This window comes from Acromyrmex echinatior, chromosome 17 (genome assembly GCF_024713525.1).
Source record: "Acromyrmex echinatior isolate Ae372 chromosome 17, ASM2471352v2, whole genome shotgun sequence".
NCBI classification, from domain to species: Eukaryota; Metazoa; Arthropoda; class Insecta; order Hymenoptera; family Formicidae; genus Acromyrmex; species Acromyrmex echinatior.
In genome coordinates, this window is record NC_141868.1 from 7,694,323 (window position 1) to 7,712,813 (window position 18,491).

Consider the following 18,491-nt stretch of genomic DNA (forward strand, 5'->3'; position numbering starts at 1 on the left):
GTTGTAAGAGATACAATTTTTAAAATAACTAAATACCATTACAGTTACTTGAAGACAAATATAACTAATTATTATTATACACTCTTAAGTCAAATTAATACGTTATTGTTACAAATAAAAAGATTAAAATTAAGTCAATAACAAATGGAGTTGAATTAATTATTTATATTTATGACAGCCTGTGATACATGCATTTAATTGACTTAATTTACTTTTTATTCATTTAACACTATTTTTTTCTCAATGTACTTATGTTGAAAAAACAAAGATATTTGAAATAAAATTATGTATCTGTACAAGTATCTAAATTTATTTCTAAAATAAATATACCTGTATCTAGTTACTCACAAAAGTATGTATTTATATCTATACCTAAATTAAAAGCATGTTAAATTAAAAGAACATTGCCTTGTGTTAAATCAATATTGAATTTAGTTGTATAAAATATTTATAAAGTTAGCAGAACTATACTACAAAATAACAGGAATCCAATAAGTTGTTGATAGTAATTCCGAAATAAATTCAACTTTGACTTCGAATTAATGTAATTGATTCAAATGTTATAACTTTCTAAAAAATAATTGTTTTTAATTTTTACATAAAGTTCTTATTTCTTTTATTATTCTTAAGCAGAATTATTTTCTAGTTTCACATATAGTTTATTAATATACAATATATATAGTCATATACATATAATATAAAATATCAAAGTTTATTCTTACTTTTAATCTTTAACTAATGAAATTTTTGCAATCATCTAAGGACCAGTTTCATGGTTTCTCTCTGGCTTCACTAACGGCCGATTAAATTTAAGAGTTGCTAATGGCTAAACAGAATTTACCTTCTATAACATAATTTTTTATGAATTCGCTCATTGGCTGGATTGATGTCTGCTTAGATCATGTAACTAATTGAGTGTCTCTTAAAATGTATCTAAAATATTATTTTAGATACATTTTGATAAGATACAAAGTAAAACATAACTAACTATAGTTACAGTTACGGAATTAAGAAATGTAATTAGTTAAATACGCAGATAAATATTCACAAAAAGTATTTAGAAACAATAACTAGATACAATAACATGTATATATCTATAAATACCTACATCACTGATTGCAATTAAGAAACTTTATGTAATGTTTCTAAAATACAAACAGACACAGTTTGCGCGCAAAATGAGCATGCGATGCATTCGCACACGCAGAAATCGTCTTCAGATAGTTGGAACCAAGCACCTAAAATTGGCACTCGATGTTCATTCTTTTTTATGTTATTGTACAGTAACATATTAAAGTTAAGTGCAACAAAAGAAATATAATTGTATTAGCGTTTTACAAGTGATGGGAAGTACTTTCATTAATGTATTTTTTAATGCTCATGTGAAATAAATAACATTCTTTCATTAAAAAACGCTACGAATTAATTCCAACACCTAATAAATAATAGAAAAATATATAAATATACGCGAAGGAATAAAAAATATCGTAAACAATATAATTATAATAATATAATTATCAGATTTTTATTTTAATCTTATATAGCATACATATATTTGTTGTATTATCAAATTTTATTATAATTTTTTTCTTTTGTGTTATATGAAAGATATGTTATCATACAGCTTTTCCAGATTACAAATATTCCAACAAAATTTGTAATTAATAGTTTATATATATTACTAAAATGTATATATATTATTGTATATATAACACAAATGTATATTAAGTTTTTAATTATACTGTTTGTAAGTGTTACATAAAAATATATAACAAAGTTACGTTTATGAATAACCACGATAACCAGACGGATTACTCAAAGAAGTGCCATAACTATCGCTACGATAACTGTATGGAGAATATGGACTCCTCGCTGCATATGTTGAGCCATATGTACCATATGTATTTCCATAACCGTAATTATCGTATCCATCGTAACGGCCGTAATCACGTCCGTATCCTAAATTGTCGTAACCTCCAACACCATAACCCCCATAGCCTCCATAACTACCGGGATAATATCCCCTTCCATAATCTCCATAGCCTCCATATCCTCGGTATCCTCCATATCCCCCATATCCGCCATATCCGGGATAATTACCATAATATCCATATCTGTGATAAAGCAAATTATCTTTTTACTTTTAATTTATTTTGTATTAAATTAGAATGTAGCGTGTAAATATGTGTCCTTCTTTAAAAATATTTTTTTAATATTTTATCTTTTTTTCTTTTATTATATATTTTATTTACACATACACACACACACACACACACACATATGTAAATATGTATATATATATATATATATATATATATATATATATCCTTATACTTTTTTATTTGTTCATATTTATCTATTTATTTCTTATATATAGTCTAAGAGTATAAAAATTATGAAAATACTCATTACATTTAATATTAATATTTAAAATAAATACAACACATATAGGCTATGGTCCGATTCCTGCTGATAACGTTCATGAGCATCATTTGTCTTTGTTCAACATTTAACAAACAAGGATGAAACAATTTTTAAGCGTTGTGAATCGAACCGCGGCGGTAATAGATTCTACTGATATCTATTAATTGACTATAATTAAAAATTTAAACTTTAAAGAGTATATATTCATATTTTAAATACTGTTCTTCTTCTTTAAATACCATTCTGTAATAAAAAATTTGATAAAATCAAATCTTACCCCCCGCCAATGAGTCCTCCTGGCCCAAGATAACCTCCATATCCTGGAATCAGGTTGCTACCACGATATGATGTACCAGGATAAACAGATCCAATGATTCCCGTATCATATGGATATCCTCCGGGATATCTTCCAAGATATCCCCCGGGATATCCTCCAATTGATCCAGGATATCCACCTTTAGTTATATGAAACGCTAGCACAAATATTTTTTATATATATTACGAATAATAAATTACGATATTTTATACGAATGAATAATTATTGAAATCAAGACTCAATTTCTAAAAAATTATATAGTTATTTATGAAGATTAATTTTATAATTTAGAATTTAAAAGATTGTGATTTTTTAACAATTTTTTTTTAATTGTTGAGAACATGTTTATAAGAAATTTAAAAAAAATAACAAAATACTCGCAAATATATCGCAATAAATTCTTAATAAATTCGATCAGTATTTAATTTCCAAAACGTGTAAAATTATAGTTTTCCGAAATAAGACATTGTGGTTTAGAATTTAAATTTGTGTAGACTTCCCACGAGTCAACAGTACATCATTCTTTCTCGGTAATCGATAGAGTTTACAAAATTAATGATACAATTATATTCATCATGTGTATTTGTTAGGATTTAATTATGAGTTGCGAAAATTCAAAGACGTGCAGATTACGGGAAAAAAATAAACGTAATAGGTATAATAATCGATCGCGATTCCGCACGATGTAAGGATAGTAGTGCGATGAGTAATCAGCATATTAAGTAAGTGTGTCACTGCCATTCTCACGCTCTCGACTTTGAAAGTCGGGCGCTTCCCATTACAAAAACGGAAAAAACATCGCAGATTGTAATAAGATGCTAATATAACGAGCCACCCGAAGGACTTCCTCCTCGGGAAGAAATAGAAGTGATTCACGGTACTTCAAAGAAAATACTTCAGTACGTGTACTTCCGCATTTTCTGCAGCTCTCAAAAGAGTCTCACGCAACAAACTATGTTTCAAAAGTTACAGAATAATTAATGCAATCATGGAATAATGTCCATGTACAATAAACCCTATTATGTTATGCAACGAAGGTGCCATTAAATTGTCACATCAAAAAAGCTTGGTCGTATAGTCATGCGCTAGCGATCTCCTTGAATTACTCCACGCGTTTAATCGTTGCAAGCAGAACTGTTCCAACTTTTTTATCCGTAAATAGAAATAAGTCCATAGTCCATAAATAATGATAACATAGATAAATTATAAGTATCACAATAAATGTCAATCATGCATAAGATCATAAATTATATATATGCGTAAATGTTGATGAAATATATATGTAAGTATGAATAAGGTATTGCTATCTTCTTACTTCGATCACTCGCAGATTCAACCAAATCTCCCTGATTCCGTGTATTAGCCGGATATACATTTTGTGCACTGTTTACTGGTGATAATTTTGTGAGTAATTTTAATTCATCCGAGGATTCATCCGCGCTGCGGCATATTGCAATTAGACTGAAAATCGATATCTGAAAACATACATAGTAATTATATACAGTATTTGTAACGCAAAAACAATTGTATACATAATTAAATGACATGATTAAAGCACTGCTGTTCATACTGTTAATTTGCGCTTCAATTTGCGGTTCAATTCGTATAGCCATAGTTTGTTATAGTTAGTTGTTGTCACTACATGATATGTATACGCAGATCGCAAAGTATTAATATAACATTAAATATAATATACTAATAATTTAAAATATATTGTATATTATATGTATCCGCCTGTTATGAATGTTTTTTATCTATATATTATATTATTATATTTCATATATGTAGAGTACTGATATATTTAATGTTGAAAATTAAAGGAATTACAAAATTCATACTGATAAAAAATTACTTGACATTAAGCTGAATTAAGCGGTAATGTCAAATTTGATAGTTTAATTTACCATACTCAGTATACTCTTAAATGCGATTTACGTATGAATTTTTTTTACACACATTGACATTTTCTTTGTATTGTAATATGGATGCTTGATGATATTAGTAACAATAATAAAGTGATACTTAATCCTGCAAAAATGCATTCTTATTTGCCTTATTGATATCGTTAGATTTTTTAAGGAACTTATCTCGTGAAAATTTATAACAGATTTTGCATTTATCATTAATAATTGTCGTATGATACGTCTATTTTGTTTGTAATTTCTATTTTCGATAGTAAAAATACTTTCATAAATAATTATATATTTAAAATTAAATTACTGTACTTATATGTATATATTTCACTGATTAATTTTTAATAAATATTATTAGTACTTATCAATGATGGTAAAACATGGTATAATAACAGGATAGATGTGAATCGGTAAATTCATGTTTCAGGAAATTATGGTTACACGCAATTAAGTTTAAATTTGATAATCAAAAAAGTTACACGCAATCAATGAGCGTGTTTTTTAATTTCATTTTTTATTATCATAATAATTCGCGTCGTGAGCAAATTCGTATTCGTTGTAAGGAACAATATTGAAAAAGATTTAATATTTCAATAATGTTTTAATTGAATTTGAAAAAAAAAAAGATATTTAATTTACTTACAATAAAGAACAACTTCATGTTGCCGATGTCACTATTTGCATTTTTCGGAGAAACACTGTGTTCGAGACACGTAAAGATAATCTGTTCTCATACTGGTGTGCAAAACCTCTATATATCCTCTCCTCTAACATCATGTCAATATGCCCCTCTTCATGCTTCAAGGTGGTCTCGGTTGTTTAAGCTTAGGTCGCTCTTAAGAGCCGCGCTGACAAGGACGTTGACAAGAATCGGTAAGACACGCCCAAAGGTATGGAAACTATCTTTCCGCTTTACATTTTTCCGTTCAAATACACATACAATAGTTTCTGAGGTTGTTATGTAAGTATCTCGCAAGTCCCCATGTCTATATACAGAGTCACAGCATTTTGCAATAGTGGTTTTTTTCTTAGGAAATTGTAGTCACGAATTAAAGAAAGCAGTTTGTTGTTTTAATTTTGATTTCTATTATTACGCAATTATCTGTTTATTATAGTTAAAAAAAATAAAAGTAAGTAAAAAAATATTATTTGATTCCAATCTCTCTTTAGTAGAATTTATTTAATTTTTAAATTTTTATGCTTAATTATTGATATTTAATATCAAAAATAAAAATAAAAAAAAGCATTCAATCGAATTTGTCAAAATTGTTAAAGAATTTACCTCAATTGTTTAAAGAATTTACTATAATTTTTTCTTTTGATTCTGTACCTATAAAATGCTAAAAAGAAATTTTTTTTACGTATATATATATTTTTTACATGAATGCAATATTATGTAATAACTGTTTTCTATATGTGTTAGAAACATTAAAAATGTTTCTCAATTATGATTTATTTCAGATTATTTTATTTCTTTTAAAAGATTAATTTCTCTTCATCATACAATTATTTTTAATTCTGAAATTTATATATAAAGACTGTATAAAGATTTTGACAATATTTCGTAAATTAAAACGTGTTATAAAGTAAAACGTTTTACCTCGTTTCCTTATCTTGCATTCCCTTTTTAAACTAATTTCTATGGAATTCCATTTCTGCTAATTTCAAGAACAGAGTATTGTTGTTCTAGTATACTATATTTTTTTTAGAAATGTCAGTCTTACGCAAAGTGCATACATGTCATAAATGCAAAAAGCCGTCGGAACTTTCGCAATTATAATCTGAAAGACAACAAACTTTCTCTTCCCGGAAACTTTATCAGTATCTATGTAACCATCCTAATTCCGTATTGTACATATATATGTATATGCGCTCTTGCGCTAAAAAGAACAAATAATATTTCGTAATAAGAGAATAGTAAATTTTTTCATAAAGTTAATTTATTATTATTACTATTCACTTTTATTAAGTCGACTGTTATTCTATCGTTTTTCATTTCAGTATAGTTTATTTAAAAATGAGTGCACAATAAATATATTGTGTCATATATTTTAATCATTTATACATAATATATTGTAAAAGTCACAGAAAATCTAAGAAAATATATCATAAATTTGTGAGTAATTTTTATAAAAAAACAAATAAGTCATTTTTATTACTTTGCGAAAATAGTAGTATTAAAAAAATTAGTGTTTTCAAGATTTTAAATATCACAATGCTTCTTTTTTCATTTTTTTTTTAAGTAATTTAATCCATTTAATTACTTTTATTTAATTACTTTTATTGCAATAAAAGTCACGAAAAATCTCACAAAATGTACTATTATATTAATTCGAATAATTTTTATAAAAAATCATTAGCCATTTTGATTGCTAAAAATATTAACATAGCTACAGTATGGAAAAAGAAGCACGTGCTTGCGTGTGTTCACGCACGATTTCCCAGTTTCGGCTGCGTCAGTTGAAGAGAAGGCCGTAAAATTGATCGCAAGTAGTTCAAGATCGTGCGACACCGCAACTCACTCTCAAGGGATGACAGTGCTCGCATCACACGGCGATTAATGGACTCGCGTGTCACGAAGTAATATACGTAATGATCCTGTACGTCCCTTCATTCCCACGTGCCGCAATTGTGACTACATACGTGCCCTTTGGATCGATCTTCGAACTGAACTTTAAATTGAACGTAACCAAGAAAATTATTTTCTTCATAGAATTAAATTATTTCGTATTATTTAAAAGTAAAAAACACTAAATAGTTTCTCAAGTAAGAATTTGAGAGACCGCTTAAACAATTGATGATTAATGCGTTCTAAGTTTCAAGTTAATTACAAAAAATTTATATTTTTAACAAATTTGTGATAGCAAAATATTTATATATAAATTATTAAATTAAATTCGTTTATTAATCAATTGTATATAGATATTAATCGACTTGAACGTTGCATCATATTATATTATAGTTAATCTGAAAATGGCGGACGGTCTAAATTCTAAGACTAGACGCGTTAAAAAAGAACTAGAAAATTAATCCTTGGGTTTTAATATAAAAGATTGTATCATGAATCATTTTTACACATATAATATTGACATAGTCTCTTAAATTGTTTATTAACAATTGTTATCAAATACTATTACGTATATTAATATTAAAGTATTAACTTAAATTAACCCTCGACTAAGAAATTCTTTATAAAATTATTCGAGGAGAAGTTTTTCCAATTGCAACAATTTTGTTCATGTTAAAAACATTTAAATGAAATATGCAAAAGTTTCTTGTCAATAATATTATGTATGAAACACGTGAATATTTAGGAAGAATAAGAGTAAAATAAGAAGAATATTATTCTAAACTTTATTAAGATTAACAATACACCTCGGCAAAACTTATATAATTATAAATCAAATCATGACGTTGAGCAAGAATATAGCTATACGAGCGAATTATGACTTTTTCAAATCTCAAGTTTATTTTCATTTCCTAAAAGGACAAGATCATCTTTAAGAACTATAATTAGTAGTTGAAATGTTTGAAAGTTAAAAAATTTTTTTATTATTGCTCAAGGTTTTAACAGAAAAAAGATATCAAATAAAAGGATAGAGATCAGCATATTAACATAAGATAAAGATATATTGAGATATTAGGTGTCTTATAAATTTGTTAAGGATATTGTTTAAAAAAAAAATTTTCATTCCTTATAGAAATCTAACATAATTATCAAATGACAGTAATTACTTATTTTAAGCATTAAAAGCACTACTTTTCAGTACTTTTTAATACTCTAAATAAATAATTAATTGTCTTTTAATAATAAATTGGCCAGTATTATTGTAAGGGATTTTTGTAAGGGAGATTTTCAAAATATTAAAACTCTCAAAATCCTAAGATAAAAATTGTAACACGCGACACACATTATATACATTCTGCATACATTTACGGCTTTAACACCTTTGATATTTTTATAGATAATCCTTTGGTGATCAAGAATTGCAATCGATATAAAAAATACCGATATTGATATTTTATGTTTTTTATTACATACAATCAACATGATTATTAATTTATATTAAATAAAACATAATAGAATTTATACAATTGAATAATAGTCAAAGAAAACTCACTCGTTTATTTCGAAATCTGTGTCTATTATTCATAAAAGTCCATAACATAAAAACATCATCAAGTTAGGTCTCATTGTGATTGTTCCACAGTCATTCAGTAGCGAGAGAAATTAACCCGCACTCATACTTTTGCATTCTTTAAATAATAGCGTCCATGAAGTATAAAGCAATATGATCTGCGGTCATTGATGCTTCGACTATATTAAAACGCTTATTAGGGAAAGCTTATGAGTATCGTCTTTAAAAGTTCTTTTGACGTCAAAATAAGAACAAATGACGTTACTTTACTATCTGGGACATGCCTTAAATTCACATTTTAAAATAATAATCAGATATACATATATCTCTCTTTATCATTCTCAACAATAAACTGCCGATTGAGCGTAACTAAAGGTACGTTTATGTTGGTGTAATAATAGAAACTTTAAAAACAGCAACAAGGACAGCGTTAGAAGCTTAATCAATTCTATCTTTCTTTGATGTGTTTGTAGAAGTAGTGATATTTATATGATATTTAGTATAATTTCAGTTGTTAACTGAGGTAAACCATTTTCAAAAGATAGAATTGTGATCACCGGTCTTATCGCCATTCTTTTATAGTTTTTGTCACTGTTTCAACATAAATGCATTCTAAAATGCGAGCAAAATAAAAGAGGAAGTCAACAATAGGAATCAACGTGAAAATCAAGTCAAAAGTTGCATTTAAGTCCAACCATTGTTTTGAGGCGTTTATGACCTTATGTATATACATAAAGTGTTAAAAACCTGCATCTACAAAGTTCAAAACTATGTTGAGTATACTATAATGAGTTAAACGTGAACCTTATTCTATGGCAAGACGCCGAAAGACCTTGTAAATGCAGGCCTGGAAAAATTCCTTCGTAAATTAAATATAAAATCAAAATTACGAATAATTTTTCGTAAATAATCCTCGTGAATATAAATAGATAATTAAATTCTTGTTTTTCATGTAATTTTTTGTAACAAGTTTGAATTTATTCTTTTGCATGCGGAATTTTAATATAATATTAAACTGTCAAGATGTTTATATTAAAAAACAGTATGGCATACAATCAGATTTTGATCAAAAAAATCTGAAAATAAAATTTGCTACAAATTTGTTGAATACTCCGTGTTGCCGCAACAATTACGTAAACGACAGTTAGTACTGAATGCAGTATGAGTACGAATCGTTATATTTAAAGATGACATTATGCACTGATTCATGCAAGATTAAAAGCTAATTTCGTTAAAAACAATGTTTATACTGAAAAAGAAAGTATTACAATCGTTATAGTATAAACTACGTAATTGTCAATTGATAATACTGAAGAATACATTTTGGACTAATCTTCTGTTACAAGATCAATTAAACACTATAGTATTTACGAAATTTCGATAGTAAAAATATTGCAGCGCTGCCATCCAATCATCAATTAGATATTAAAAAAGTGAAATAGTGCTTTTTAACAGAAAAAGTGAAAAAATAATCTTTCAGGCATTAACGTTAGTAGATCAAAAGTGATATTTTCTATTAAATTTTTAATTAAGGCTATTTAAGCAAAAGAAATAATGTTTACTCTTATTTTCTCTGGTCCATCTTTGGATCCTAATAGGTTTTCTATGCAATAAACTATTATTTAATAAGTTTTAAGTCTTAAGCCGTAAGAAATTAACCAATCATAGTTAATTATTCTTCTCATATTCAACTGTAATTGATCAATTTTTTATGGCCTAAAGTTTGAAGCTCAAATAATGATTTTGCAGAATTTTGTGAATAAACATATGACAAATTCTTTTCGTACTTTGAAAATTTAATTTTTTAATAATAAGGAAAGAACAAGGTCTTGAACGATAGAATACAAGTACATCTAATATAGTTTTATTAAATAAAATAAATATAGTGCATTTTATTTTAAATATAATAAATTAAAGCGTTTTGTCAAAAAAGTGACAAAAAGTGACTTAAGTTACTGAATGGCAGCTCTGATATTGCTCAGGAAAATAGCGAAGAAACAAATATGAACACTTATCTTCGCTGATTAAGTAGGTAATTCGCGAAAAATGTAGAATACAAACATAGCAAGTCATCTAGTCTATTCTGCTTGATTATTAAGCTCTTTGGCCCATCACTGCAATCATACTGAATTACGATATAATAAAAGATCAGATTATGATCTAATAAAAGAAATATATTTACTTCGTGTTTATGAAAGTTACTTTTTTCATCTGTCGTTGCTAACAAGAATTTACGTATATTGAAGATATGAGCATATAATAATAATTATAATTTGATATACAATGATTCAATAATTTCAATAACAGGCCGAGAATCATAAAATCAAATCCATAAGTCAAATCAAACGTTGAAGATTGAGGATTGTAAACTGGAGATTAAAATTTTACCGAAAGATATAACTTTAATCTTAACCTGCTTTGTTTCGATTGATTAAATTCTAATCTCTATTTTACGATTCTTAATCTCTAATGCGTGACATGGATTTAAGAAAGATTTTCTGTAAAAAATTAATTTAATTCATAAAGAGTAGAAATTTAATTCATCAAGAGGTGGAAATTCCAAACGTGATGTTTTGAAATATCAGATTATATCACTCATTGTATGTATAATACATTGTAGTATATACTTTTTCAAGTGCAGCACAACATACGAATGATCTCTTTATCTCTATACATATATGCTTCGCAAATTAAGTAGACAAACGTGATTGATCGAGTTAGGTATTAAATAGTATGCAAGTTTCTTTGAATTTAGTGCAGATTTGTCTTCTATAATTTTACTTCCTTATCGAACATGTATGATTCGACATGTATGATTCGCTGTTAGATGTGATCAAAAGATGACAAGTTATTCAATGAACAACATAATGGCTCGCGTAGATATTTCCCAGACTGCCTGAAATCACGAAAGCCAGATTGTCTCCTAGCATAGAAGAAAACAGACCCCAACTAGGCTGGATCTTGATTAATATTAGGATGTCGAAGCGTCATAAGTCTGGAAATCTGCAAAGCAATTGTTAATGATTAATACAAAAAAAAATGTCATTTATAGTGTGAATGCTGCAAAATGATATAAAAAAATACTTGCACAGACGAGTATATAATGTTAAATAGCATCATACACAACTACATTTTTTTAATTTGTAAGACATAAATAAATTTTTTTTAATATAAAAAAATTAACCCTTTACGTGTTGCAGGCAATCGCAAAAATCTGCAAAAAGTGCCAAGCAAGCATAATGACTCCACTGCTGAATCATTAGAATTGTCAAAAGTTAATTAGTCAAAATGTGAATAATTTTATTAATTGTTCTATTAATGACATAATTAAATTAAACAAAGATATAATTTGTTAACGAGAAAAAAAGTTTGAGAAAAAAAATAACAATAAATCCGATAACGCTCTTTTTATTTTTATCTTGACGTTTATCCTCGAGCACATGACGCGGTATGAAGAACCATCATCATAGTTAGGTACGCACCGTAATTTCTGAAACGTATTATTGTAGCTTCAAACTTAAGATAATATATGCAAAAAACAAAAATTTTCGGTACTTAATTTATTCGTGTTCTGTTCTTAAAAGATCAGAAATAAAAAAGATCGCTGTATATTTTATAGATTTTTTAATATAATCTTTGTTTACATTAAATAAATAAAAATTTTTTAAGATATTTACAAGAAAATGTACTCTAAAATGATGAATTTTACAAAAATGATAAATTGGGATTGTATTAATTTTTTGAGCAATCTATAAAATAATACAGTATCTAATCTATTTTATCGAAAGCGAATTTTACCTCATTGGGTCTTCGAAGTAGTCTGATGGCACTTGAAACAATTCTGGATCTATATCATTTCGGAAGGCAAATTCTTGAAAAGTTATTTTAGCAGTGACTGTAGGCAGAATCGGTATGTCGATCTTAACTGGGAATCCAGGGGGCAACTTCATAAGTACGAATTGGCGTAGTTTGCTTAAATGCTTAAACGGCGTGATCACTTCCAAAACATTGAGTAGCATATCGACGGTAAGGGGAAAATCTGGACTCATTGCCACAGTAGCTTTGAAAGATTTACTGCTTTCCTTATAAACAAGATTTCTTCCTAGAAGTGGACATTGACCAGGTGGAGCAACGACGTATTCATCCCACGTTATATTCGATTTCGGTGGCGGATTCAACGATGCTCTTCTCACAGGAGGCTAAGTAAATAAACATTAATTTTATTTTATATTAAAATCCTTATATATACATCACATATATCTTAAAATATAACACATTTTCTGCTTATCTTTCGTATGTAACATTTATCAGAAAAGTAAACGTTATGACATATAATAAAAATTTAACTCCTGTTTTACTTTTAATTTTAAACATGGACGATAGCTTGAAAAAGAACTAATTTATTTTAAATATTGCAAGAAAATATTTATGTAATTTTTTGTTTCATAATTTACTATAATTACAAGAAACAAAAGTCCCAAAGTAATAACACATGTTATGTTACACAACAAAAATATACCTCGCCATTTTTAAATCCTTGAGAGCTGCCTTTAGTAAGGGATTCCATAATGGCTTTATTTTTTTGAAGATCTTCTTCGCTTAAATGCTCACGACGTTTTCTACTTTCTAATACCATACCATTGATTTGATAAAAATCAGCGTGAAAAGCGCCAACCATTTCCTAGTTTTAAATATTTATAATAAAATATTAATAAATAATAAAATATTATATATTAATTAAAAATATTTTGCCTATATTTTATTATGTTATTTTTAAGTCAATTTTGTTATTATAAAATATCTCCGATTTAATTGCTCTCCCTAAATTATTAAAACTTCTGAAGAGAATTCAAAGAAAATATCATTGGTATGGAACTTATGATATTGTATATTGCACAGTTTGCTGTTAATATCAATATTATTGTTTTAAATTGTAACATTTTTATTAAATTATCCTAATTTTTCATTAAGGAAAACCCTAACCGTGAGTCGAAACTGTGGTTTTGAGGAGAGTTTCTGTAATACATAATAAAATTGATTATGCAAGAATAACTGGTGTCGACTTTTAAAGGCTTTTTTTCCTATTCGTGATTTATTTCAACAGAGCTTTAGACATATTATTAATATGTTAATATCACAGTAGAAACGTGCTCACCCTTTTATCCTCTCTAAAAATCCATCCTGTCTGTGCTCTAGAAAATGTGATACTTTTAGTAGACATTTGCGCTACCATAATATCACTAGACATAAGAATATCAACTTCATCCTCTATTTCAAGCTCTGTTTCCTAAATACAAAAAAAAGGATTCTTTCAATATAACATATCGATATAATATTAATGTAACAATTTTAGTATATGTATGTACAAGATTAATGATGTAATAAATAAAAAAAATCTATTAGGTGTTGGAATTAATTCGTAGCGTTTTACAAAGTATTTATAAGTTTTAAAAGTACTTTCATTAATGTATTTTTTAATGCTCATGTGAAATAAATAACATTCTTTCATTAAAAAACGCTACGAATTAATTCCAACACCTAATAATAACTGTCTAGATTGCTCTTTGTCATTGTAGAACTATCTCAACATAAAACAATACTCTCAAATTAGTCATATTTATTAAGTATATAATAAATGTATATGTTAAGACATCTATCAATATCTGTGGAGTTTCCATTATGTATAAATATAAAATATAAAATTTATAGATATATACAAAATAAGTTTTTTGCATATTATACACATGAAAGCATAAACATAAAGAAAATAAATGTATTTAATGTACTATTAACCTCATATCTCACTCTTTGGAAAAGTTTGGCTTTATTGTCGAGGACAGTCAATGAATGGCTAGGCTTTTGGTCACCATTAAAGATGAAAGATATGTCACCCCTCTCCCACCTCATATCGTTAAAATCTACAAGAGTCGTATCCATTCTAATTGAAGCTCCACTTTTGTGGATCTTACATATATCTGACGGCAACACTCTCGAGACTAGCGGTACTGAAAGAACAAACGAATTTATCATTGGCTGACAGAAAATATAAAGAATTATGCAGAATATACAAAATAAAATAAGTCATTTGACTGAATCATTACTAGCAAAATTTTTAATAAACTTAATAAGATATACTTTCTTCTCAAAGATTTTTTGTAAAGAGGATATCGACAATTATATACAAATTCTTTTTAGTTTGCTCATAAGCGTATATATTAATTTTTTCATAGGCATTTATAGGTATTTATACAATTTTTAATAAAAGGAAAACGTTTTTTAAATAGTATCTATAAGTTATTCATAGTTTTGGGTTTAATCAGCACTCAATTTCATCGAAACTCACCCCAACTTTGAAAATCCCATTTTAATTCCATATAAAAATCACCCATTTGATGCAACGCAGCAACTAAATTCGGCCTTCTTTCTTCCATTTGCTCTCTCGCTTGTTGCTTCAATTTACGTACTAAAGATGATACTACGAAAGACATTTTTAAATTTATCTTATGCATTATAATTATAGAATCATATAAGATGTATCATTTCCACTAGATCATCTGTATATTTAAATTCACTTGTAACTTAGAAAAACTGGAATTAATGCTTTATATTAGGAACTTTTTCCCAAATTATCTGAGTAATCTAACAGCCAATTTATTAGTGAAATACTCTCTCTGTATAAATGTTACAATACATTACACAAAATGTAAATTAAGTAAGAGAAATTAAAACTTAAATTTTAACTATTTTTTTTATAACTAATATATTTCTTATCAAAATAGGTAATTTCTAAATCTATTTTATATTATTTCATACGAACTGGTTATTCTATCTCCGTAACTAATTGCTTCGGCTAATGGACTCCAACCAGCTAGATTCTTCACCTTTACAGGTGCCCCGTGTGTAAGCAATAATTGAACACATGCTGTAACGTAATGAAATAAACTATATATCAAATCTATTTCAAATATTAAAAATTAATTTTAATATTTTACAGTCTCAATTTTAACATTTGAATCTTATGAGTATATATATATATATATATATATATATATATATATATATATATATAAAACTCGTTATCATCAGTTCATATATCGTGTCTTTAACATCTGACAGAGGGAATAAAATTATATTTTTTATAAACATTCTAATGCGATGACACAAGACAAAAGATGTCCATACCTTTTCTTCCTAACATCACAGCTAAATGCAAAGGTGTGTTTCCTGTAACACACATGAAAGAGTTAAGTATATATATATTTCTGCAGAATTTCAGAATAATTTGCGCAAAATTTGAACAAACAGTTTTTGTTGCAAACAGTTTTTTGTATTTGCATTTCGAGAAATTTAACAAAATCTTTTTGTGGGGTAGTTTTACCCTCTTAAAAAAAATAAAGCAGCACAGATGGAAGATTTTTAGTATGATGGTCAGAGAATCATTCTGGCTAATTCCAGTCAAAATCTCATTATTATACAAGAACTTTCAACTTTCTTTTCATATCTATTGTGGACAATTTTAGAAATTTAGCTATTTTGATCTCTAAAACTATGCCTATGTTCAACTTAAAATTTATCTGAGACTAATGTGTTATTATATAGCATTGTTTGAGATTAACGTTCCATCATATAGCATACATACAATTCGATTTGAAATTCCAGAGCCATGTAAAAATCAACAAAGTTTACAGTCACTCTTCACAAGCTTAACAATAAGTAATATAATCATAACAATCAAAATGAAGTCAAATGTCTCCAAAATGATCATTAAAAATAATTTTTCAATCTTTTTTCAATTTATTTCAACATCAGGCCATGACATTACCATGATTTTGCTTGGGTTTGTTTTTGACAGACTGGACTAACTGGGAAATGATCAACTCCCTTCTAGTATTAAATTTTTGTAAAGGAAGCGAACCTTGTTTATCCTTTTCAGCAATATCATGTGTACCAATCAAGATCTTCAGCGTCTTCACGTCCCCTTGAAATATACATCTGTGAAGCGGATACTCCTCGTTCTCCTGCGCCATGATCATCGGCATCCGAGATCCCTATCATGCGCGTTACAACGGCAGAACTGAACACAAACTTTGACGTTTCGTATTACAACATGTGCCATGCATGACGTCGACGCGGATCATCACGATTACTGACGTTAACAGGTATCACAATGCACGCAAGTCTCGCCCTCCGGCGAGCTTACGACTTGACATGTTGACACTTTTGTTGATATACTTTTACGTAATTGTCATACTTCTTTCCCCTTCTTCTCTTATCTATAATACCTTTATCGACACTTCCTTGTGTTAAACAACAATACTTCCGTAAACTTCAAACCTTGGCGCCTCCGTGAGAATCGCATTCAACATTATGATCGTGCTTGCTCCAATTACGTCTATTCTCAATTCTTCTAAAATTTGTAGCTTCACGTTCCCGTTAGTTACGGAGCACTTGTACGGCCAAATGTAAAATGCGTTTGTGTATGTATGTATATATGTATGTGTATACTTTGAGGCCTAACTGCTCTTCCCAGGCAGGATATCAACTTGGCAGCGTACTCGACGGAGTCACTGCGACGGACGGCCGAATGACAGAATGACAGGTCACAATTTTTAACTCTCGTGAGCCTCGTTACATTTGCTCGCACTGGTGACACGCTCCGTCTCGAGGAACATATTCGGAAAATCGTGCGATCGTGCAACCGAGTATGCGTCAACACACGTTGAAGGAAAAAAAATCGTCCGAGAAAGCTATTCGGCTCATAATATGGCGTTCACTCACCAAACACTCCGGGATATATTCAACGATTGTAACGCGCTCGATGACATTCGGCGCGCGCGTAATTATTATATTTTCTGAAACGTACACGAAAATGTTTTTATGCTTGCGGATAAGCCCGTAACACGACCACACCGGCATTTGCACCTGGTGAGACCTACGATGGCAAAAATCACCGTTCGATATCGCCGCCTACACTCATTTTAAAATTGGCGATAAGCAGCAACGTTCATGAGGATGAACCTACAATACCTACAATTAACCAATTCGTCGGATATTTTGAGAGCTTTTTTTGAAATCCTTGACATAATTTTTCAAAATTGTTATAATAAGTCAAAATTTTTCAGAATTTCTATATAATTGTATTCCTTTTTAAAAAATTTCACAAATTTGAATTGGAACACTTTTCAAAAGAGAAAATCATAGAATTCCTTATACAATATATGTGCGAATTCTGGAATATTCTAAGATTTCTCATTTTATAATTTTTATAATTTTCTATAGCAAACTTGAAAAATTCAAAGACGTTTAGGATATTTTTTTAGAAACTTTTATAAATTTAAAATAAAAAAATATTAAAAATATTACGAGATCATTAAACCCTTGTACACTAGCGTCATCTACATCTATTTTCAAATGATAAACTACGTAGTCACATCTAAACTTAGCCGGTATGTCAGTAAGCCATACAATCTAAAGATATTTAATATAAATTATCCAAATGTTTTATTAAACATAATTAAATATTAAATATAATTAAAAACACAAAAAAATAAATAAAATAATAATGAGGTCTAATAAAAATTTTGTTTTATTGTTAAGCGAGAAGCACAGATTCTTGTATAACGCATAAGAAATGTACCAATTGAAGCCCTTTATTTCCTTCCTTTCTATGAAATAAAAAACTCTGATTGGTTCAATTTC

At 28.2% G+C, this 18,491-nt stretch overlaps 2 protein-coding genes across 4 annotated transcripts; both read right to left on the reverse strand.

Annotated features, from left to right (window-relative positions):
* Window positions 1-1,500: 1,500 nt before the first annotated feature.
* On the reverse strand, window positions 1,501-5,437 carry LOC105153140 (uncharacterized). 2 transcript variants are annotated; one of them, XM_011067816.2, is made up of 4 exons: window positions 5,297-5,437; window positions 4,056-4,215; window positions 2,702-2,879; window positions 1,501-2,114 (listed from the first exon to the last, which is right to left on the reverse strand). In XM_011067816.2, the coding sequence occupies exons 1-4, from the start codon at window positions 5,312-5,314 to the stop codon at window positions 1,784-1,786; spliced, it is 687 nt and encodes a 228-aa protein (XP_011066118.1). In that variant the 5' UTR covers window positions 5,315-5,437; the 3' UTR covers window positions 1,501-1,783. The 2 variants fall into 2 exon arrangements, with proteins under 2 accessions (XP_011066118.1, XP_011066117.1); XM_011067815.2 differs by having other exon boundaries at window positions 2,702-2,897.
* Window positions 5,438-7,993: 2,556 nt separating this feature from the next.
* Window positions 7,994-18,265, reverse strand: LOC105153141 (ankyrin repeat domain-containing protein 13C). 2 transcript variants are annotated; one of them, XM_011067819.2, is made up of 9 exons: window positions 16,708-18,260; window positions 15,975-16,016; window positions 15,610-15,714; window positions 15,136-15,267; window positions 14,586-14,797; window positions 13,948-14,079; window positions 13,312-13,473; window positions 12,591-12,991; window positions 7,994-11,795 (listed from the first exon to the last, which is right to left on the reverse strand). In XM_011067819.2, exons 1-9 carry the CDS (start codon window positions 16,829-16,831, stop codon window positions 11,780-11,782), a joined length of 1,326 nt encoding a protein of 441 aa, XP_011066121.1. In that variant the 5' UTR covers window positions 16,832-18,260; the 3' UTR covers window positions 7,994-11,779. The 2 variants fall into 2 exon arrangements, with proteins under 2 accessions (XP_011066121.1, XP_011066119.1); XM_011067817.2 differs by lacking the exon at window positions 7,994-11,795 and adding an exon at window positions 12,072-12,282 and having other exon boundaries at window positions 16,708-18,265.
* Between the last annotated feature and the right edge of the window lie 226 nt (window positions 18,266-18,491).